The sequence below is a fragment of the Cnephaeus nilssonii genome (genome assembly GCF_951640355.1).
Source record: "Cnephaeus nilssonii genome assembly, chromosome: 13".
Lineage (NCBI taxonomy): Eukaryota > Metazoa > Chordata > Mammalia > Chiroptera > Vespertilionidae > Cnephaeus > Cnephaeus nilssonii.
The window spans coordinates 75,053,537-75,076,883 of record NC_137084.1 but is presented as its reverse complement, the minus strand read 5'-3'; the positions used below and the strand labels follow the sequence as shown (position 1 = coordinate 75,076,883).

Below are 23,347 nucleotides of genomic sequence, written 5' to 3'. Positions count from 1 at the left end.
GAAGGTATTCCTTTTTAAAAAATAGGTTTTATGATAAGAACAAAAATATTTTAAGTCTCCATTGATATAGTTATCACTGTATGTATATTTACTTATATATATTTATTTATTATATATATTTACTCCCAAGCATTGGAAAATTGAGCAAGATAAATCAGATATAATGAGTTAATACTGGGAGTATTTACATTTGGTATTCCCGTTTCCTTATTGTTTTGACTTTAAAGTTTTAGACTCCTTTATTTCAGATGATGCTATTCAATAATCTTTCATGAGAGTGTATGATGACATTTAAAAAGTCTATTCTTTTAACTTTGTGCTTTTTGGTGTTGAAAAAATATTCCCCGTGCAATATTATACTCAAATTTAAGGACCATTTATGAATACTATTAATCTTAAAACTTTTCATGTACCTCTGGGCTCCTGTGATAGCTATTTAGTGTAGGATAGAAAATATTTGTATGGAAATTATTATAAATGTGGGAACATTTTACTTAAAATAATTGTGAAGATTGGAAAATGGAACATTTCAGTGTGAGGTATGTTCCAATATGCCCCTTCGATGCCTGACACTGTGGATAGCACTGAAGCCTATTTATACTATGTTTTTTCTTATACATACATACCTATAATAGTTTACTTTATGATTAGGTACAATAAGTATTAACAATAACAAATAACAAAATAGAATACTTATAACAATATCCTATATAATAAAAGGGTAATATGCAAATTGACCCTAATGGTGGAATGACTGGTCACTATGACGTGCACTGACCACCAGGGGGCAGACTCAACGCAGGAGCTGCCCCTGGTGGTCAGTGCGCTTCCACAGGGGGAGCGCTGCTCAGCCAGAAGCCAGCTCATGGCTGGCCAGCGCAGCAGCGGTGGCGGGAGTCTCTACCACCTCCATGGCAGCGCTAAGGATGTCTGACTAATGGCTTAGGCCCATTCCCCGTGGGCAGCGGGCCTAAGCTGGCAGGTGGACATCCCCCAATGGCTCCAGGGCTGCCAGAGGGATGTCTGACTACCAGCGTAGGCCCGATCCCCCAGGGAGTGGGCCTAAGCCATCAGTCGGACATCCCCCAAGGGGTTCCAGACTGCAAGAGGGCGCAGGCAGGGCTTAGGGACCCTTCCCCCCTCACCCCCCCCCCCCCGAGTGCACAAATTTTTGTGCACCCAGTCTCTAGTACAATAATAAAAGTTGTGTGAATCCGGTCACTAGCTTCAGGGGATCCCTTGTTAAATTCTTCTATATACACACTAGAGGCCTGGTGCACGAAATTCATGCACAGGGGGAGGGTGTGTCCCTCAGCCCAGCCTGTACTCTCTCCAATCTGGGACATCCCTCTCACAATCCAGGACGGCTGGCTCCCAACTGCTCGCCTGTCTGCCTTCCTGATTGCCCCTAACCACTTCTGCCTGTCAGCCTGATCACCCCCTAACCACTCCCCTGCCAGCCTGATTGATGCCTAATTGCTCCCCTGCCAGCCTGTTTTCTCCTAACTGCCCTCCCCTGCAGGCTTGATCACCCACAACTGCCCTCCCTTGTAGGCCTGGTCTCTCCCAACTGCCCTCCCCTGCTGGCCATCTTGTGGTGGCCATCTTGTGTCCACATGGGGGCAGCCATCTTGTGTGTTGGAGTGATGGTCAGTTTGCATATTACTCTTTTATTAGCTAGGATAGAGGCCTGGTGCATGGGTTGGGCCAGCTTGTTTGCCTGAAGGGTGTCCCAGATCAGGGTGAGGGTTCCCTTGGGTTGTGGGGCGGCCTGGGTGAGGGGCCTGTGGTGGTTTGCAGGCCAGCCATGCCCCCCGGTGACCCAAGCGGAGGCCCTGGTACCTGAGATTTATTTATCTTCTATAATTGAAACTTTGTAGCTTTGAGTGGAGCCAAGCCTCCTGCTTGCTACATGGCCACAGCCATTTTTGTAGGGATTTATTTATCTTCTATAATTGAAACTTTGTAGCCTTGAGTGGAGGCCAAGGCAGGCCAGGGCTGTGGAAGCTTGGCTTCCTCCATTGCCGGGGGCAACTCAAGCCTCCTGTTCTCTCCAGCTCCATGGCTGCTGCCATTTTTGTTGGGATTTATTTATCTTCTATAATTGAAACTTTGTAGCCTTGAGTGGAGTCCTGGGCTGGCCAGGGTGTGCGGAAAGCTTTGGCTTCCTCCATTGCCGGGACAACCCCAGCCTCCTGCTTGCTCTGTGGCCACAGCCATCTTGGTTGGGTTAATTTGCATACTCACTCCTGATTGGCTGGTGGGCATGACTTGTGGGTGTAGCGGAGTGATGTTAATTTGCATATTACTCTTTTATTAGATAGGATTGCTTTCTGGTGTAACTTGTTTCCATCAGTCAGAACATGTTTTCTGTTCATGTCTTCTATCCACTAATTTAAGTGCCTTTTCGTCTTAACTAAGCACTTACCATGCACTGTGGCCATATATTTTGTAGTTTGAGGTGCAACAGCAAAACTAGCATGAATTTTTCCTTTTCCACACTTTCATGGGTATAAGGTTCATTCTTACTATAGATCTTAACAACTCAGCTTACAGCTTTTTTTTTTCTTTCTTTTCTAAGTTGAGAACTTTCACATTTTCACTTAAAAGGAGCACTTTGCAGCTTTTCTTTGTCATATCCGAACTGCCACCATCACTGCTCTTGTGCTTTGGAGCCACTATTAAGTAAAATACGTGTTACTTGAACATAGCCCTGTGATACTGTGACAGTCGATCTGATAACTCAGATAGCTACTAAGTAACTAAGGGTGGGTAGTCCGTGCAGCATGGATACACTGGACAAAGGGCTGATTCATTTCCCAGGCATGACAGAGCTGGATGGTATGAGACATCATCATGCTACTCAGAATGGCCCACAATTGAAAACCTATGAATTATTTATTTCTGGAATTTTCTATTTAATATTTCTGGATGGTGGTTGGCCACAGGTAACTGAATCTGTAGAAAGAAATCCCCGGGGCTAGGGGAAGGGGCCGGAGGGGATCTACAGTATGTTATTAAATATAATACATGTTATTGTTTGCTTTTGGTTTTATGAACCTAACACTTTTTATGTGATCACATTGTTTTCAAGTGGTGTGTTATGTTTACTTTTTTTCTTAAGGAAGAAATAGAAATTATTGTACCAAGAAAGAAATTCATCAGATTAAAACTATGACTGTTTTTCTCTATGTAGTCTGGAAATAATTATCTCTATATTTACATATTTACTTATAGAAAAAAAAGCCAGACCAAAAAGAAAACCTCAAAGCCATAAATTCAGCGTGTTCAATATTTCTGAATATTTTATACTAGAAGCCCTGTGCACAAAATTCGTGCATGGGTAGGGTCCCTAGCGGCTGCTGGCTGGGCCTTCCTTCTTTCTGCGCCACCCCCTGGTGGTCAGTATACGTCATAGTGAGCGATCAAACTCCTTGTCGGTCGAACTCCTGAGGGGACACTTTGTATATTAGGCTTTTTATATATATAGATGTTAGAAATACAGGAAAGAAATCACATCATTTTCTTCCAGGTATAATTAAAGAAGTATAAGAAAAATACTGTGTGTTTTTTTTAATATCATATGCTCAGAATCAGTACTTAACATTTAAGTAATTGTCCAGTATTTATTGAGTAGTTAGCATATGGTAGCAGTATTTTTGTTTGTTTTGTTTTTAATCCTTACCTGAGGAAGAGAGAGAGAGAGAGAGAGAGAGAGAGAGAGAGAGAGAGAGAGAGAGAAAGGAAACATTGTCTTCTGCATGCTCTCAACAGGGGATCAAACCTGCAACCCAGGTATGTGCCCTGACCTGGAATCTTGGCTATCCACTATGGTAGCCATTAAAGATATGTGGCTATTGAGAACTTTGAATGTGGATAATATGACTGAGGAATTGAGCTTCAAATTTTATTTAATTTTCATTCATATAAATTTAAGTAGCCACCAGTTGCTAGTGGCTACCATATTGGACATATGAATTCTAGAGTCTTGTTTAAGGGTAGAAGGAAAAAGTACTTAAAGTGGCAATACAGTGTACTGTAAAGTTCATGGAACTTAATATCAGACAGACACACCTATTTATGAATTTTGAGATCCTCTGCTAATTATTGGTGAGACCTGTGTAACAATCTGTTTGGATATACGTTTCCATATCCTGGCATTTCATCAGCAATTATGTATTTGTTGAAGGACTAAGTATTCATGTGGAATATTTCTATTTTATTTAATAAAACTATAAATTTGTGTAGGTATTTTTAAGGAAAAAATTTTAAGAGTTATAAATTTGGGTGAATGGGCATGTAGGAAGAGAATATATAATAAACTGGCTATTTGAGGTGAATTTAAAAAGTTTATTTATATGTTTGATAGCTAGATATTTAAGGAAATTAGAGTGAGGAGTGAGGTAGGATAAGGAAGGGATGGAAGGTGTTCTAGGAAAATGGAACATACTGAAGAAGGGCACAGCAGATGAATGATAGAGCATTTTCTGAGAATAAATACTCAGATATTTACATATAGTTTTGTTGGACTAGAATAGAATAAAATAACACTGAAAAGATGAATTGGATCGATCTCATAACTGGGTCTTGAATGTCATATGGCGAAGTTGCACAGTGAATTAATGCCCTGTATGAATTTTACACTTTATATATATAACACATACATATATGCATACACACACAGACACACACTAGTATACCAGTATATGTTGGGATATTGGGATATGTGTCTGTTTGATGAATGATATTTTGAAGACAAATACGATTAGTATTATCATTAATTAAATTCTTATATAAAAGTTCACTTTACTACCTAAGGATAATTTAATCAGATCTCTCTTACATTTCTTTGCCTTTAATGTTTTCATAGATTTCAGAGCAGGACTTCAGAGGCTGCCAAACTTGAAGCTGAAGTAAGCAAAGCACAAGAAACAATTAAAGCTGCGGAAGTCTTAATTAATCAGCTTGATAGAGAACACAAGAGATGGACTGCACAGGTTTGTTTGAGAAAGAAAGGTAAAAAATAAGGGCTTCCTTGAAAATACAGGAAATCTATAATGTAATATATTTGTTAAAAAAATAAAAAGGAGAGAAATACCATATCCATTAACTTTTGGCTGGCTTAAGAAAAAATAAACTAGATATTAATGGCTGTTATGTGAATTAATCTTTAAGCAAAGTATCTTTATATGAATGGATTTTAGACAAAGAAACCTATTTCTCTTTTTTATCTATATTATTGAAGGGAAAGGCAGGGATGAAAAAGAGTTGATGGAAAATGGAGTACTCTTGCCGAAACCGGTTTGGCTCAGTGGATAGAGCGTCAGCCTGCGGACTGAAAGGTCCCGGGTTCGATTCCGGTCAAGGGCATGTACCTTGGTTGCGGGCACATCCCCTGTGGGGGGTGTGTAGGAGGCAGCTGATCGGTGTTTCTCTCTCATCGATGTTTCTAACTCTCTATCCCTCTCCCTTCCTCTCTGAAAAAAATCAATAAAATATATTTAAAAAAAAGAAAAAGAAAAAAGAAAATGGAGTACTCTTTTTTTGGAATTTACCTTTACCAGGACAGTGATCTTAGGATTTTACACTATTAGCCATTTAATTTTCTTGAAGTACTCTGTTAAAGATTGTCTCTTGTTTTTGTTTGTTTTGTAGATTCCCTCCCTTACCACATTGTCTTCATCTGTTCATTCAGTGATGTTTGGCCTCAATATTCTCTCCCTTAGCTTCTTTGCAACTATTCTGGTTATTTCATCCAGAAGAGTATCGCCTATATAATGATGCTGACCAGAGCTATATTTCTAGACTGCTTAGTTTTAAATTCATATTTCCAACTATCCTTCAGATATTTGCATTTAACTGTCTCAGGAACTCATATGTTTAAATTTATTTTCTTTTTCTATCCAAATCTCTATGATTTCCTATCTCTCATACACATCTTTCTTCTAGGCATTAAAACTAAAAACATGTAGTTATCTTAGACTCTTCCTCTTCCTTATTTACTTGTCATAATCCATTTGCAAATATCTCGTATATTTGTCTTCTTTCCTTAATGCCAGTTCTTTCCTTCCTTTATCCTGAATTCTCACAATTTGTCTTGCTCCTATCTGACCCTTTAATTGGTTCATTCTTCATTTGTCAGTTATCTTTCTAAAACCCAATCTGTACCATCACTCACAGCCTAGTTTAAACACTTTCAATGGCTCATAATAACCACAGGTTAAATAGAAGCTCCTTCGCATGGCATGGGAACCTTGCACAATGTTGTTCCCTCCAATCACTCTACCTCTCTTTTTTCATTACTTCTGTTTTGCTACCTTTTCTGCTCAAACTTATGCTTTAGCCAGCCATGCTTTTAACTAACGAGTCTCAAAGATTTATCTTTGCTTTGTGCCTTTGTCATACTCTCTGTATCTTAACTGTATTTTACAAAATGATGCTAATTCACACAGTACATATTTAACTATACTTGGAATAAAAGTTTTGCTTTTGTTAAAATTATTAGGAAAATTCAATGATAAAATATGTTAATCTCTACAAATATATTGGGATTTCACATATTTGCTTAAGATCAGCAGAATCAAAAGCTTTGTTGATATTTTTACATTTTGTCAATTTATTCAAGACAGGGGTTAGTTTTAACCCATAAATGATTTTTCCCTCTATAGTTAAAACTCTAACTTATGAAGCTGTCATTTTTTTCCAAGTTAAAACATATCCATACATCACTCTCTTTTTTTCTAGGTTGCAGAGATAACAGAGGAATTAACTACTCTTCCTAAAAGAGCTCAACTAGCTGCTGCATTTATGACATATCTTTCCGCTGCTCCTGAGGGTTTGAGAAAAACCTTTTTGGAAGAATGGACCAAGTCAGCTTGTCTTGAAAGTTTGTATTTAGGTTTTCATGAATTTGAAATTTCAGTATACTAAATATGCATCTTTTGTTTTTTTTGTCATTTTACTTTTTTTAAATGAGAAAAAAATATCTGTAAGTTAAAACATACTGTAGCTACTTTAGATTTGCTGAATTCTACAAATGTCCTGAGAATTGTTTTGTTATGATGATTCTTCTATTCCTAAAATCACTCTATGACACTGAGACCATTGAATTATTTTTGGTATATGCATGAGTACAGTTAAACATTTTTATAGTTTAATTTTTACAGTAATTTCATATCTTAAGGTGAGATGTAAGAACTGCAAAATTCCTTATGAATTTTTGTGCTTTTCACAAATGATTGTAGTTGTGAAACATTCATTTAATAGATAAAATATAAATTAACTGAATTCCATTTCTTTGTACATTTTTTCCCTTAGTGTCTGGTGTTAAATGGGGAAGAATAGATTTAATATTAAAAATAATTATGAGATATTTCTGAGTGTATTTTAAATAGTTGTATCCCTTCCCACTTGTCAAATACAAGCTTGTTATATTGATATCTTTAACTTTTCAGAATTTGATCTGCGGAGATTTCTTTGTACTGAAAGTGAGCAGTTAATTTGGAAAAGTGAAGGCCTACCATCAGATGATCTTTCTATAGAAAATGCTATTGTTATCCTACAGGTAATTAATCAATTTTAATTTTCTTATCAGATGTATTTCTTTTGAATGCTTTCCTAGTTACATAAAAGTGGAGTATTTTGCTTGGTGATTCTATAATTTTCAGTATAACTTATTTTTTACCTTAAAAGTTTATAAAGTGGCACTATTTTGGTGGCTAAATATTCTACATTGAACTCCCAATTAGTAATAGAAATACTTTAGGAATACCTGATTCATTTGGTTGTATGGTTCCTTCATCTAGTGCACATGATTTTATATTTTTATTTAAAAAATTTTTGGGGTTATAAGTTAGAGATGACCATATGCATATTTTGGAAAATTTATTTCACAGTGTGTGTTTCCCAAAAGTCATTTAAACTTGAAACTATTATAACCTTACTAGAGGCCCGGTGCATGAAATTCGTACACTTGGGGCGAGGGTCCCTCAGCCTAACCTGCACCCTCTTGCAGTGTGGGACCATTCGCTCCTTACCGCCTGCCTGCTGGCTGCTCCTTAGCGCTGCTGCGGAGGCAGGAGAGGCTCCCGCCACCGCCGCTGTGCTTGCCAGCTGTGAGCACGGCTTCTGGCTGTGTGGTGCTCCCCCTGTGGGAGTGCACTGACCACCAGGGGCAGCGCCTGCATTGAGCATCTGCCCCCTGGTTGTCAGTGTGCTTAATAGTGACCGGTCATTCTGCTGTTCAGTCAATTTGCATATTAGCCTTTTATTATATAGGATTAGCAGTGAATGTGAAAAACAAATTCCAAATCATATATACAAACAGTTCATTTCTTTAAATGACTTTTGATTTTTACCATTAACTTGGTTTACCTTTCTGATATTGAATTTGGAAGATGATTTCCACCCCTTGATTATGTGATGTTCTCCCTTCCCCCGTTCTTCCCCTCCCCCGCTTCTTTCTATCTTAATAGTTTATACTACATAATACCAGTTTTCTCTTTCCACTCTGTGGCCCCCTCTCTCTGCCCACAGACCATTTCCTTATTCCATAACTCCAGAGTCTCAAAGAAAACACTGAATGCTCCTCTTTAGGTAACATAGGTTAAGTATTATTAGATTTTTATTGTGGGCTCTATTCATTCTTGGTTAATTTATTTTGATTATTCCTATTAATCAGATGATATACATTGGCATCTTACCAGTAGAGAAGTTGCTGATCAAAGATTAAACAGTTTTGTCTTCTTTTAATTTGATTTGGCTTGTTCTTTCATTTATTTTGGAACATATTTCATTATTATTTTTCACACGAGAATTATAGATTTGGAACTCTAAATGTGTGTCAATAAATTAATTATATTATTACAAACTATGTGATTTTTGTTTTAGTTATCCTTCTCTAAGGTTTTATAATCAGCTCTTTTTTCTTTTTTAGTAATCTAAGAAAGCAATCATTTGCAGATTTAAAAAACACATTTTAAGTATTCTCCTTTTTTCATTCTATAGGAAATCAGGGGTAGATGAGCCTTTAGATAAGATATATTTATCACAATTTTTATTTTTTATTGATGATAATTTAATTTTATTGATGAAAATACTTTTGTATTCTGAATTGTCTTTTATAATAAGTACAGGAGAAATTGTTTTTGAAAATAATTTCAAGAATAAGTTTAGATTTATTTTACATTTAATATTTCTAAGTTTCTTATAGATACTTATATGCATTCATATGACAAAACAAAACCATTTGGAAAAATTTAATAGGGCAATTAATTATTTTCTTGAAATGAATTTGCCATTATGGTCAATACTCTGTCTCAATTATAAAGTATACTTGATTTAGAATAAGCTGCTATAATTAAGGGTGTGATCGGATAGCACATGTCTATAACATCTCATTAACATCACCATTTGATGTATGTGAAATTAGATCTGCAAATACATGCAAATTGGATTTCTGGGAAGTCTTCCCTGAGAAAAATGGCTGGGCATAATGAATGAGATGAATTTTTGAATCAGCTATCACATCTCCTCACCAACTATACTGGCGCTTTTCTGAGACTCTCCCTCTCAGTGGAGGCTTTCCCACATTTAAGGCTGTAGCCACTCATTGTCAACAATTATTCCATTGTTTGTTTTTCAAAGATGCTTGAATTTCTCATATTTGTGTTAAGCTAAGTATTGAAGTACATGTATTGTCTGGGAGATGAAATAGTCAAATACTTATCCACCATTGGCCTTGTAATAAGAATTAGTTTTATTAGAATAACTGAAAGCTTATATGACCTATGTCCTTGAGGAGCAGAGGAAGAAGGTGGTCATGATAACTCTATGTTCTGGATTGCCATGATTTATGCCTATTGTCCTGATGTAATTTTAATAGTTTTCCTTTTACTCCCAAAAGTGTCTTGATTTGGGTGATAAATTATATGGTATTTTTAGAATTGGATAATGGAGAGTATAAGGCTGTTAGAAAGTAGAGAAGTGTGAGTGACAAGCATCCAAAAAGAACATGGAAAGATGATTAATTTAAATGTCACAGTATTATAATTTTTTATTAAAATCTTACAGTATTAACCATTTTTCTTGTGTAGAGATATATTAAATATTTTATTTTTACTGTATATACAGTTCAGTTTCAAATCAATTTTCTTTGAACCACTTAGAATTTCTGAGATTGTTTTTCCTTCTTGCCATTCAAAGTATGATAAGGAAATGCAAACTAATTTAATATTAGTCTAAAGAATATGAAATTATAAAAAATCACATATGGAATTGTTTTTTTTTAAATAAATAATAATCATCAACATTTGTATAGTACTTTCTGTGTTGTGTCTATACTACTATTGAACAATTTCTATAGGTAAAGCACTTAAATACTTAATTTTTTGAATTTTCAATTCAACCCTATCTTGTAGATATGGACATTGAAGCACAGAAGGGTTAAGTTGCTTGTCCAAGGTCACATAGCTGTCAAATGGTAGAGCCAAGATTCAAACACTGCCATCAATCCAGTCTGTGCTGCAAAACTGCCTCTCATACCTGTACATGTGTGTTTCTGTATATGTTTAATTTATTAATATTCTATTCCTGTTCATGTAATTCTTAGCTAATCTCAGTTTTATTTATAAAAATGTTTCTATTCTTATTTCACTTATAGCTATTAATAATAAAATTATAGAGTATCTAGATATTTTAAAATAATCTCTACCAAAAATATCCTGTGCCCACTCCTGTCCTCCCCGACCCCAGGGAGAGAAGAATTAAAATATAAATAGATATTCTGTATCTCTCGAATTTGCCCTCTGTTCTGAGCTCCTGACCTCTAGTTCTAGCTCTAAGGTTAGATATTATTTAGAGCTCCCTTCCTTGCTAGCTCAAGCTCTGTCTTTTTATTAATCATTATTATTAATATTATTAATATTATTAGTTTAGCGAAGAATCAGTGGCCAAGTACAGTTCATTTACCAAAAAAAAAAGCAACACATGCTTTTAAATAACTGAGAGTTTCAAAAGATCAGGTGTGGCTTTAGAATTCAAATGATTTACCAGGACATTGCTCTCTCTCCTCTTAAGAGATGGATTCATTCTCAGGTTCTCTCTACCCGGAGTTAAGAATGGCTCTTGGTGACTGTAGATTTACCACTATCAGAATATATGTTCCCAGACTAAAGATATGTCTTCACCTTTCTGTCCTCCCCTCTCACCCCAATTCATTTATGTCAGCACCCCAAAATGATACTGATTGGTAGCTTGGGTCACTTGCTCTCCCCTTGAGTACAGTGCTAGATTGATAATCCCATCTGAAATACATTGAGTGGCACATGAAAAGTAGGTAAAGATAGCTATCCACTCTAATACTTTTTTCTTCCTCCCCTACTCCTTATAAAGTGCTTCTCATTTATTTCCAACTAGTGGAAATAACACAATCTTGGCCCAGTAATAAAAGTTGCAAATCTGCAAGTCATCCTCATTTTAATTTTACATTTAGTTACTTACCCAGCAAGTCTTATGAAATCTATTTCTCAAATGTATAATGATTTTATTCTGTTCTAACTACATCCACTGCCAATGGCTTCATTTAAGGCCTTCATCATTTTATACCTGATTAAATACATTATTATACCAGTTGGTCCCTTGCCCCCAATATTACTTCCTTTACTGTTGTTGTAGTGATCTTTCTAAAATGGTAATCTGATCATGACAGTTCCAAGATTAATATATTTGAGTGACTTTCAGTTCCCTGAAGTATAAAAATATCATTATCCTGCCGAAACCAGTTTGGCTCAGTGGATAGAGCGTCGGCCTGCGGACTGAGGGGTCCCAGGTTCGATTCTGGTCAAGGGCATGTACATTGGTTGCGGGCACATCCCCGGTAGGGGGTGTGCAGGAGGCACCTGGTCGATGTTTCTCTCTCATCAATGTTTCTAGCTCTCTATCCCTCTTCCTTCCTCTCTGTAAAAAGTCAATAAAAATATATTTAAAAAAATATCATTATCATTAAACATGGCATGAAAAGTTCATGGTCAGAAAGACTGCTATTACTCCTGCCATTTTGTATACAGCATCTTTGCCTACACTTTTTGCTCTTATGGTGCCAAACTACTGATAGTTTTGCAAATGTACCCAGGCTTTTTGTTCCTCTCTCCATCAGGCTCTTGCCTTTGCCTGAAATGCTTTTTCATCTCTTTGCCAAACTAAGTCCAATTTATTTTTCTTAGTTTAACTTGAATTGCTTCCCAGCAGCTTCTCCTAACTCCACCTGCGAACTTACAGAATATTGTGTACTCTTTCATTATAGAATTTTTATTTTTGGTTGCTTTATTAGATGTGAAGTCATTAAGAGTAAGAAGATATCTAATTAATTTCTGTATCACTCACATTGTCTTACCTTGGTGGTTGTGCAGCATCTGGTAGGTAAATGAATACATCCTATCTAATAAAAGAGTAATATGCAAATTAACCCCAACCAAGATGGCTGCGGCCACGGAGCAAGCAGGAGGCTTGGGTTTCCCCGGTAATGGAGGAAGCCAAGCTTTCCACACACCCTGGCAGGCCCAGGCCTCCACTCAAGGCTACAAAGTTTCAATTATAGAAGATAAATAATTCCCAACAAAAATGGCTGTGGCCATGGAGCCAACAGGAGGCTTGGCTCCGCTCCAGGCTACAAAGTTTCAATTATAGAAGATAAATAAATCCCATATACCAGGGCCTCTGCTTGGCTCACTGGGGGGCGTGGCCAGCCTGCAAACCACCACAGGCCCCTCGCCCAGGCCGCCCCACGCCCCAAGGGAACCCCCACCCTGATCCGGGACACCCTTCAGGGCAAACCAGCTGCCCCCCACCCATGCACCAGGCCTCTATACTATCTAATAAAAGAGTAATATGCAAATTGACTGTCACTGCAACACACAAGATGGCTGCCCCTATGTGGTCAAAGATCCTGCCCCCATGTGGACACAAGATGGCCACCAAGAGATGGCCAACAGGGGAGGACAGTTGGGAGGGACCAGACCTGCAAGGGAGGGCAGTTGGGGGCGATCAAGCCTGCAGGGGAGGGCTGTTAGGGGTGACCAGGCTGGCAGAGGAGGGAAGTTGGGGGCAACCGGGCCTGCAGGGAAGGGCAGTTGTGGGGGGGGGGGACCCAGACCTGCAGGGGAGAGCAGTTGGGGGGGGGACCAGGCTGGCAGGGGAGCAGTTAGGCATCAATCAGGCTGGCAGGGGAATGGTTAGGGGGTGATCAGGCTGGCAGGCAGAAGTGGTTAGGGGCAATCAGGAAGGCAGGCAGACAAGCAGTTGGGAGCCAGCAGTCCTGGATTGTGAGAAGGATGTCCGACTGCCCATTTAGGCCCGATCCCGGTAGGCCTGGTCCCAGATTGGAGAGTGTGCAGGCTGGGCTGAGGGACACCCCTTCCCCCCATTCATGAGTTTTGTGCACCGGGCCTCTAGTAAATGAATAAAAGTCAATATTTTTGGATCTATTATAATTTGTTAAATGTAGATTTTAACTACTTTTAATCAACACAGACCTAAAATATACCCTAGAGATTTTATTTAAATCTCTCCAGAGAAGTATAAATAAATGAATACAAACCTATAAATACTCTTTGAAATGCTTAAGAATGTTTTTTTGTTCTAAAAACATTATTTTTTAAAACTTTGTCTTTTTTATTTTTATTTTGCATCAGATCATTGGTTTGAAGTCATGGGTAAGAACTTTTTAAGACATTGAAAATAATCATGTTTATGGTTAGTCAAAACTTAGTAGTCTTGTGAAATGTTTGCTAGTGAATGCTAACATAAAATAAGATCTAAAACCTAGGTGTAGTATGTTGGTAATACTTAATAGGATCTTTACTAACCATCTTATTTTGCTGGGAATAGTAGATTTACATGATGGAGCAATAAGTGAAACTTCCAGAAATAGAGTTTGGGTGAAGATCTTACAGCAGTGACACAGAGGGAAGTGTGGTGAGAGCAGTCCATCCTGGGGGCAAGCAAAAAGGGGTGCATTGCACAGTTGGTGTCGCTCAGTGATTGAGCATGGACCTATCAACTAGGAGGTCTCAGTTCCATTCCCTGTCAGGGCACATGCCCTGGTTGTGGGCTCAATCCCCAGTAGGGGGCGTACAGGAGGCAGCCAACCAGTGATTCTTTCTCATCATTGATGTTTCTATATATCCCTCTCCCTTCCTCTCTGACATCAATAAAATTTTTAAAAAAAGGGTGTGTGTGCATTGTCTGGAAAGAACTTTTAAGCCATAATAAAACTGTTATAAACTCAGTCAGCTCTTTATTATCACCATATGCTGGCAGTTTTAAACAATGTTGCTGATAAAATGCTCTTCATCCCTGGGGCATATGTTCCCCACTACCTGCCTTCTTCTTGGTATGTCACTGAAAGAATATCTTGTTCTCAGTATTAGACATACCTCAGTTCTAAGTTTTTGTTTCACTTTGATTTCATGTATCTTCTCCCTATAGCACACACTGCTTACAGTTTTCAGGTAAATGAAAATTTAAGAAAAATTAAATCAGTCATTATTATTTAACTCTGATTGACTAGGTAACAATGATTATTAGATGACTTAAATTTTCATATATTTAAAATTTTCACATATATATGGCTTCTTTTCATCTGCTAAGTGGCATTGTATATAGGGCATTTTCACTGGTTTTTAACTTTCTATTTGTTTCAGATTTTAATTAGTGATGTGTATTCTGTAATGTATTTAGTTCCGAGTTCATTAGCTCTTAAATTGTAACTTATGTAATTTTTTATTCTAGGGCACTTCTGTTGTAATATTAACTATGTAACACTTTATAAGAATGAATGTTTTAAATATAAGCCATTATATTGATAATTATTTTGGTAATACTTTTGTGATTAGTTCATACTTCTCTTTTAAGGCCTTTATTGTTTATGCAACCAAAGAATATATAAAGTTAGGCAGTAACTTGGTTGTCTAGAGCTCTTGCTTACTATATTGTTAATTTATATTGTCTATTAGTTTGTAGTAAATAAGACTGTATTTACTGTGATTTTAATTTTATTATCTATTATTAATTACTGATAACTCTAAAATTTATTAATGTGGCTTCCAGTACAGCTAAAAACTGTACCTGTAATTCTTCCTCTTGGTTGTATATTTAGTCCAAAGACTAAGAGAAAAACTAAATCAGTAATTGATTCATAATTTTTAGGAAATTATTTCCATTTAATAAAAGGTTGTAATTTTTCTTTTGAACTAGAGTCGAGTATGCCCATTTCTTATAGACCCGTCTTCCCAAGCTACAGAATGGTTAAAAACACATTTGAAAGACTCACATTTGGAAGTTATTAACCAGCAGGTGTGTATAACTAATTTAGATACCTACTAGTAATGGCATTTTATGGTGAAAAGCACTCTGTGTCTATAATCAGAAAACATAGGTCAAAGTTGAGTCCTATTAACTTACCTGGTGTGGGACCTGGGAAAAGAATGTAACTCTCTTAGCTTCAGCTTTTTAATTTGTAAGAAAGGGATAAGAATATTTTTTTTATTTCTTTTAAGTGCAGGACATTGATCTAAGCCCTGGAAATAGAATGGTGAGTAAAGTAGTCACACTTTCTGCACTCATGGACTTGACAGTCTAATAGGGTAGAGGCAGGGGTGGGGAGCCTTTTTTTCTGCCAAGGGCCATTTGGCTATTTATAACATCATTCATGGGCCATACAAAATTATCAACTTAAAAATTAGCCTGCTATATTTGGTCAAACATTTAACTCAGGGTCAGACCAAATGATTTCCTGGGCCTTATACATCCTTCAGGTCGGACGTTCCCCAATCCTGGGCTAGAGAGACAAGCAATAAGCACTTACACTAAATTATGTTTAAAGACAGAAGTATAAGATTTATACAAATGAGTTACTAATTTAGCTTGGAGAAAGCTTCCTGGACTTTTAGTATACTTGTGGTTTCTCTCAGTGTCTCTTATAATTTATTGTTCTTATAACTGACCAAGAATGTCTTTGATGTGTCCTAAGATTTGATACATGTTCAATGAAATTTAGTCATATTCTTTTGGGTTATCACTTCTCACTGTCATATTTATCTTTTCCGAAGAAAATTACTTTGGGCCAGGTTTTTTTTCATTTTGAGGAAGGGCTAGTTGTATGATTAATTTTCATAGATATTTTTCAGGTGATTGAAAAATTGCCTTTTTAAAACATACTTCACTTATAAAATGGGGATATTTATCTCCTCCGTGTGTTGAGAATAATTGTAAATTAGGTAATACACATAATACTCTAATGTCACTATGGTTCACAGTAAATCTTAATAATTATTATTTCAAATATTTAATTTATTTTAACCACAGTTGGAGATCTGGAGTGATGTTGGAAACTGCTCTTTTCCTAGCCAGGAAGCCTTAAAATTCTTGCATGGTTATAGAATTTTGTCTAAAAATTATTTCACCATGATTAGGCATACTACACAAAGAAAAGTTTACTAGAATTTACCATCTTGCCTTTCTTCTTCCATCAAATGTTTGATTTTGAACATAACCAAAGTAGTTCTTATTAAGTATGGGATGCATAACTTATTGCACATAGAATTTGAAAAATTGTTTTTGTGTCAATTTGAAATTGTGATGGAAGACTCAAAAACTTTTTTATTGTTAAGGTAAAATTCCTTATTTTTCTTATGTATATTTTAATTATTTATGAAATTTATTTGATAAGTTATTCAACTAAAATGGTTCATTGCTATGTACTTATAACTAGAAAAGCAATCATAAATAATTTGAATTGTTAACATGCATATTACATTTTAAAATATTCATAGTATTCCTGTTAATATATTCATTTATTATCTGTAAGGATTTTTATAAATATTAAGGAAATGAAGGAATTAATTAATATGTATTCTTTTTTTTCTCTTAGGATAGTAACTTTATCACAGCTCTTGAGTTGGCAGTACGTTTTGGGAAAACTCTTATTATACAAGAGATGGACAGTGTAGAACCTGTTCTTTATCCATTATTGAGACGGGATCTGGTTGCTCAAGGTAAATATTTGACAATTTTCATATAGTAATTTTTAAAATTTTCAAAGTAATCCTACATAATAAAAAGGTAATATGCAAATTGCATCACTCCGCTATGCCCACGATTGGGCTGGCTGGAGGCGCGGGGGGTGGGACTCAGGGTGGCTGATTGGCTGGCAGTAGGAGCGGGGGCGGGGACTCGCGAGACATGTAAAAGTTGTTAAGAAAGAGGCTGGTATAGTTGTCAAATAGTTACAAGTTTTATTAACAATATTTGTCAAAAGTATTTTTCATTATCATTCCAGTCCATTATATTTATTTCATTTCCATGTGGGGTTTGAGTATGGATCCAGGAGCTATAGTAGAAACTAGGGGCCCAGTGCATGAAATTTGTGCATGGGGCAGTGGGTCTCTCAGCCCAACCTGCACCCTCTCCAATCTGGGAGTTTCTATCTGTCTTTGCAATCATAGGAGCAAATTGTCTGAGACCCCAACCCAGTTTGGTTTGGTGCTCACAGAATAATAGAGGTCTTTTTTTTTTTTTTTTCTTTTCTCCATTGGTGGAGATTTCCTAGAAGTTGCAGGATATCTTCCCTTTAATTTTTCCTTGACACTCTGACTTTACTTATGTTTGTCATCTTTGCTTTCCCTTGATCCCCCACCACAACAGTAACTTGCTCCAGGCTCACTTTGCTTTAGTGTCTAGGACAGTGGTTGGCAAACTGCGGCTCGTGAGCCACATGCGGCTTGTGAGCCGCGGTTTGCCGCTCTGTTGACTAATGAGTTTGCCGATCATTGGTAGACTAAATGTTACCGTGTAGTTGGAAGCTGTGAGGATTAGGCAATTGTGGCATATTGTGTGCAAAGAGGTAAAGGGTAGTATATGGCAGTGGTCGGTAAACTCATTAGGCAACAGAGTGGCAAACCGCGGCTTGTGAGCCGCATGTGGCTCACGAGCCGCAGTTTGCCAACCACTTGTCTCGGAGATCCCGCAATTTGTCTGCCACCAGAACTACGATTCCCAGAATTCCTGGTGCTCCCTGTGTTCTTGGTTTCCGCTTCTGGTCCAGGGGCTGCAGAAACCAAAAGGACTTGGAACTCTAGCCGCCCACAGGCTGGGCTGACAGGACCGGACACTCCAGTGGGGTCCCCAGGACCCTGGCTGCTCAGCGCTGGTGCACATGAGTGCTGGCTACAGGCTTGGAGCAGGCAGGTGGGTGTTCCACCCTGCTCCTGGCTGCTTGGCGCCTGCGCTTGGCTGCTGCCCACAGGCCCACCATCTTTGTCAGGTTAATTTGTATACTCTTGATTGGCTGTGGGCGTCATGGAGGTATGGTCAATTTAAATATTTGTCTATTATTAGTATAGATGACAGCAGACTTCATTGTTGGCTTTGTTAGTCCAGATGCTTAACCTTAGTCATGGTTGCTTCATATGGGCTTATGTATTTGAATTAAGTTTGTGATTGTTATATCTGTTTCTAGAGGGTGGCTCTCCACGTGGGTATGTCTTTGTTAGATCAATTGGATCTGGGGAGCCCAATGCTATAAACACAGCCAGACCAGCCTTCCAGGTTACATTTGGCAACATGTGAAGACATTTTTGATTGTCACAATACAAGAGTTCTATGCCAGGGACATCTTAAAATGCTCAGCGTGTTTCACAACAAATCATTTTCCAGCACAAAATGTCAATAGTGTTGAGGTTAAGAAACCCTAAGCTAACTCACTGGTTGTGACCCATGAATCTCTGTACTGATATGATATATATTTTTTAAATGTTTTTATTGATTTTTTTAGAGAGAGAAAGAAGGGACAGGGATAGAGAGATAGAAACACAATGAAAGAAAAACATCACCGAAACAGCTACCTCCTGCACACCCTCTGCTGGGTATTGAGCCCACAACCTGTGCATGTACCCTGACTGGGAATTGAACCAGTGACCTCTTGGTTCCTGAGTCCACGCTCAACCAATGAGCCACACCAGCTGTGCTGTACTGATATATCTTAGTCTCAGCATGGCATGAATATATCCTTGTATGCAATCACCCCAAATGTCCACATCTATTATACAAGTTGACCAAACAAAACAAAATATACTCAAGCCTGATTCAGGTTCAGAAACCAAGATAATAGACATGTAAGTGAAGACTTTCTCTGGAAAGAGGACAGGAGACCAAATCTTAAACTTGCACCCAATCATTCTGTCTTCATAGTTCTCTAAACTACAGTAAAGGTTTTGTGTCCTGAAGAAAAAATAGGTCGAAATTAACTCCAGCATAGGTTAACTCCAATGTAAATGAAGACTTCCTACAGTTAAGAATGTGTTGGACTTATAGTTCTACATCTAATATTTTCTAAGCATAGGATATGGGGCTTATACAGGGGTCTTTTTTAGGCAATAAGCCATTTACTTTGAATTTTTAAAATGTTATGTCCAAATAATACATGTTTACATAATCGTATAGTACATAATGGCAATGGTGTTTTGTCCTTCCCCTCCTCACTATTAGTCCTACTAACTAGAGAAAACCAGTTACTTTTCAATTTTAATATTTTGTTGAAATATAAATGGATGTGTATCCTATATAATAAAGAGCTAATATACTAATTACATCAAACAGCAGAATGACCATCCAGATGACCTTCCGGACAAAGCTGTGGGCTGCGAGGGCCGAGCCCCTTGCACGAATTTTGTGCATCGGGCCTCTATTACATATATAAGCACCCAGATTAAGATACAGAGCTTTATCAGCACTCCAGAAGAGTTCTTATTTACCACTCTCCCCAACAAGGATAACCACAGTGCTGACTTAAACAGCATAGATAAGTTCTGCTTGTATATGAACATTGCATAAATGAGAAGAAAAAAAAGAGCAGCTGGGAACTGGGCTGGGAACTGGCCTGGCTATAATAGCTTGGCTATGGTGTTCTGTTGTACATAAAGCATTTCATATTTCTAACATTAGACACGTCACTCTATGCCCGTAATCAACCATAATCAAGCCTGAGCACAAAAACAAGAATACTTTCCACATTACAAAAATAACCAAATGTCTTTCTCTCCCAGCTAATTTGAGTGACTTCTGCTTTGTTACCAATTATAACAGTCTTACTCTATTTCTCTCCTCTTCTAGATGAAAATTATTGATACCATTCATAGATTGTTTGCTCTTTCTGATGGCACTCATTCCCCAGCAAAATGCATTTTCTTTGAACCATTCCCAAATCATCTAAGTCTAAATCCTATAGCGCCCCAGTGCCTTCTTACTAAGGTAGTGCAGTTTCCCATGATGATCTATCTTTAATTGCAAATGCCAGTAAACCTGAGCGGATGCCCTTTCAGCATTGGCTTTATTTTGTTTTGTTTATAGTGTATATTTTGTGCATGTCTCAGCTTTAGCTAAGTTATTTTTTAGGAATTTGTCCATTCATCCAAATTGTCAAATCTATTGGTGTCTTTTTTATGTAGTAGAGTCATATCTTTTTAATTTCTCTTGGTTTTGTAATGATGTCACCTTTTCTTTGATAATGGTAATATTTTCTTTGTTCCTTGATCAGTCTTGGTAAGGGTTTATCAATTTTACTAATTTTAAAAAAAATAATCTACTTTTAACTTTGTTGATTTTCTTTTTTTTTTAATTGTCTAAAGTTTTATATATGGCTTCTTTTCCCCCAATGATTTTCTTTATTGTATTTTTTTTTCACATATACATGTCTCTTTTAATTTGATAGGATATTTTCATTAACAATAATGAAAAAGATATAATTGCTTATACTTGAAATCATATATTCAAATAATTTTTTTAAAATTAAAGTGTAGTTGACATACAATATTATATTAGTTTCAGGTGGTCAATGGTGATTAACATCTCTATACCTTACAAAGTGATCGTGACAAGTCTAGTAACCTTTCATCATTGTACAAAGATACATTGACTATATGATACTATTGACTATACTAGTGGCCCGGTGCACAAAAGTCATGCACGGGGATAAGGGGGTCCCTCAGCCTGGCCTATACCTTCTGCAATCTGGGATCCCTCTTGCAATCCAGAACCAGTGGCTCCTAAGTGCTCACCTACCTGCCTTCCTGATGCCCCCAACTGCTCTCCTGCCTGCCTGATGCCCCTAACTGCTCCCCTGCCAGCCTGATGGCCCTAACTGTTCTCCTCATCTGGCCTGATCCCCCTAACTGCCTATCTGCACTCCCTTCCTCGCCTAAACCCCCTAACTGCCTATGTGCTCTCCCTTCCTCTCAGCGCCTTCAGACCCAGACGCAGGAGTGCTGAGAGCTCTCCGCTGAGGCCTTGCCCCCGTCCTGATGCCCCCTCCGGGCCGGGCAGCACCGCGTGCCTCCGCGCGCCTCCATGGGGGGGTCCACCCCCATCAGCAGCCTCATGTTCCGGTGGCACAAGTCCCCGCCCCTGTCCCCGCCCACCAGCTCCTGTGCATGTGCACCTTTGGCTGGTCTTGACTGGGACACCATTAGGACCAATTAGCATATTACCTCTTTATATATATATATATAGATTATTTTTCTTAGATTTTTGTATGTTCATTTTTTTCTGTATTCTTGAGATGGAAATTAAAAAATATTAGTATTCAGTCTTTTTCCCCCCTAATATATGCATTTATATCTATAAATTTCCCTATAAGTCCTTCTTTACCTTCATACGACAAGTTTTGATTTTTTTTCGTTGACTTATAAATTACTTAGCAATTTTTTGGTGATGTTTAATTTTCAAGGAGTTGGATGTTTTCTAGTTACCTTTTTTGTTATTAATTTTAAGCTTAAGTTTATTGTGGTCAGAAAACTTATTCTGAAGTGTTTAGTTTATTTTTTAAATTCTGTTGAACCTCTTGCTCTGACATTGATTATTTTCATAGATGTTCTTTGTACTATTGAAAATTATGTGAATTTTGCTAATGGTTGCTTTAACTTTCTCTAAAGTCAATTAAGTCAAGTTTGTTAATTGTATTGTTATCATCCATGTATTTTTTTTAATTTAAATTTTTATTGTTTAAAGGATTACATAAGTCTTCCTTTTCCCCCATTGACCACTCCTGGCCCCTCCCCCCCCCCCCCCCCCCCAGTGTATGCCCTCACCCCACCCCCGTCTGTGTCCATTGATTATGCTCATATGCATGTATACAAGTCCTTTGGTTGATCTCTTACCCCCTCAGCCCCACCTTCCCTCATAGGTTGGATAGTCTGTTCGATTCTTCTATGACTCTGGTTCTATTTTTGTTCATCAGTTTATGTTGTTCATTATATTCCTCAAATGAGTGAAATCATGTGATATTTATTTTTCTCTGACTATTTCTATTTCGCTTGGCATAAATGCTCTCCAGTTCCATCCATGCTGTTGCAAATGGTAAGAATTCCTTCTTTTATACAGCAGCATAGTATTCCATTGTGTAGATTTACCACAGTTTTCTAATCCACTGATCCGCTGATGGGCACTTAAGCTGTTTCCAAATCTTAGCTATGGTGAATTGTGCTGCTATGAACATAGGGGTGCATATATCCTTTCTGATTTGTGTTTCTAGTTTCTTCGGATATATTCCTAGAAGTGGGATTACTAGGTCAAATGGAAGTTCCATTTTTAGTTTTTTGAGGAAACTCCATACTGTCTTCCACAGTGGCTGCACCAGTCTGCATTCCCACCAGCAGTGAAGGAGGGTTCCTTTTTCTCCACATCCTCACCAGTACTTGTCGTTTGTTGATTTGTTGATGATAGCCATTGTGACAGGTGTGAGATGGTACCTCATTGTTGTTTGGATTTGCATCTCTCTGATTAGTGACTTTGAGCAGGTTTTCATATGTCTCATGGCCTTCTGTGTGTCCTCTTTCAAAAAGGGTCTATTTAGTTTTTTTGCCCATTTTTTGATGGGATTTTTTATCTTTTTTTGGTTAAGTTGTTGAGTTTCCTATAAATTTTGGAGATTCAGCCCTTATCGAATGTAACATTGGCAAATAAGTTTTCCCAGGCAATGGGCTTCCTTGTTGTTTTGTTGATGGTTTCTTTCACTGTGCAGAAGCTTTTTTATTTTAATGTTGTTCCATTTGTTTATTTTCTCCTTAGTTTCCATTGCCTTAGGAGATGTATTGGTAAAAATATTGCTACAACAAATGTCTGCTATTTTGTTACCTATGACTTCTTCTAGGATTTTTATGGTTTCCTGTCTTATGTTTAAGTCCTTTATCCATTTTGAGTTTATTTTTGTGTATGGTGTAATTTGGTGGTCTAGTTTCATTTTTTTTTGCATGTATCTGTCCAATTTTCCCAACACCATTTATTGAAGAGGCTGTCT

General features: G+C 37.5%; 1 protein-coding gene across 1 annotated transcript in view; it reads left to right on the top strand.

The window, feature by feature from the left end:
* Positions 1–23,347, top strand: part of DYNC2H1 (dynein cytoplasmic 2 heavy chain 1) — a 178,840-nt gene that overhangs the window by 147,355 nt on the left and 8,138 nt on the right. The window contains exons 61-66 of the mRNA XM_079788478.1: positions 4,871–4,997; positions 6,745–6,886; positions 7,455–7,564; positions 13,689–13,709; positions 15,253–15,351; positions 16,928–17,051. Coding sequence (XP_079644604.1) covers positions 4,871–4,997; positions 6,745–6,886; positions 7,455–7,564; positions 13,689–13,709; positions 15,253–15,351; positions 16,928–17,051 — 623 coding nt within the window. The remainder of the gene's footprint in view (positions 1–4,870; positions 4,998–6,744; positions 6,887–7,454; positions 7,565–13,688; positions 13,710–15,252; positions 15,352–16,927; positions 17,052–23,347) is intronic.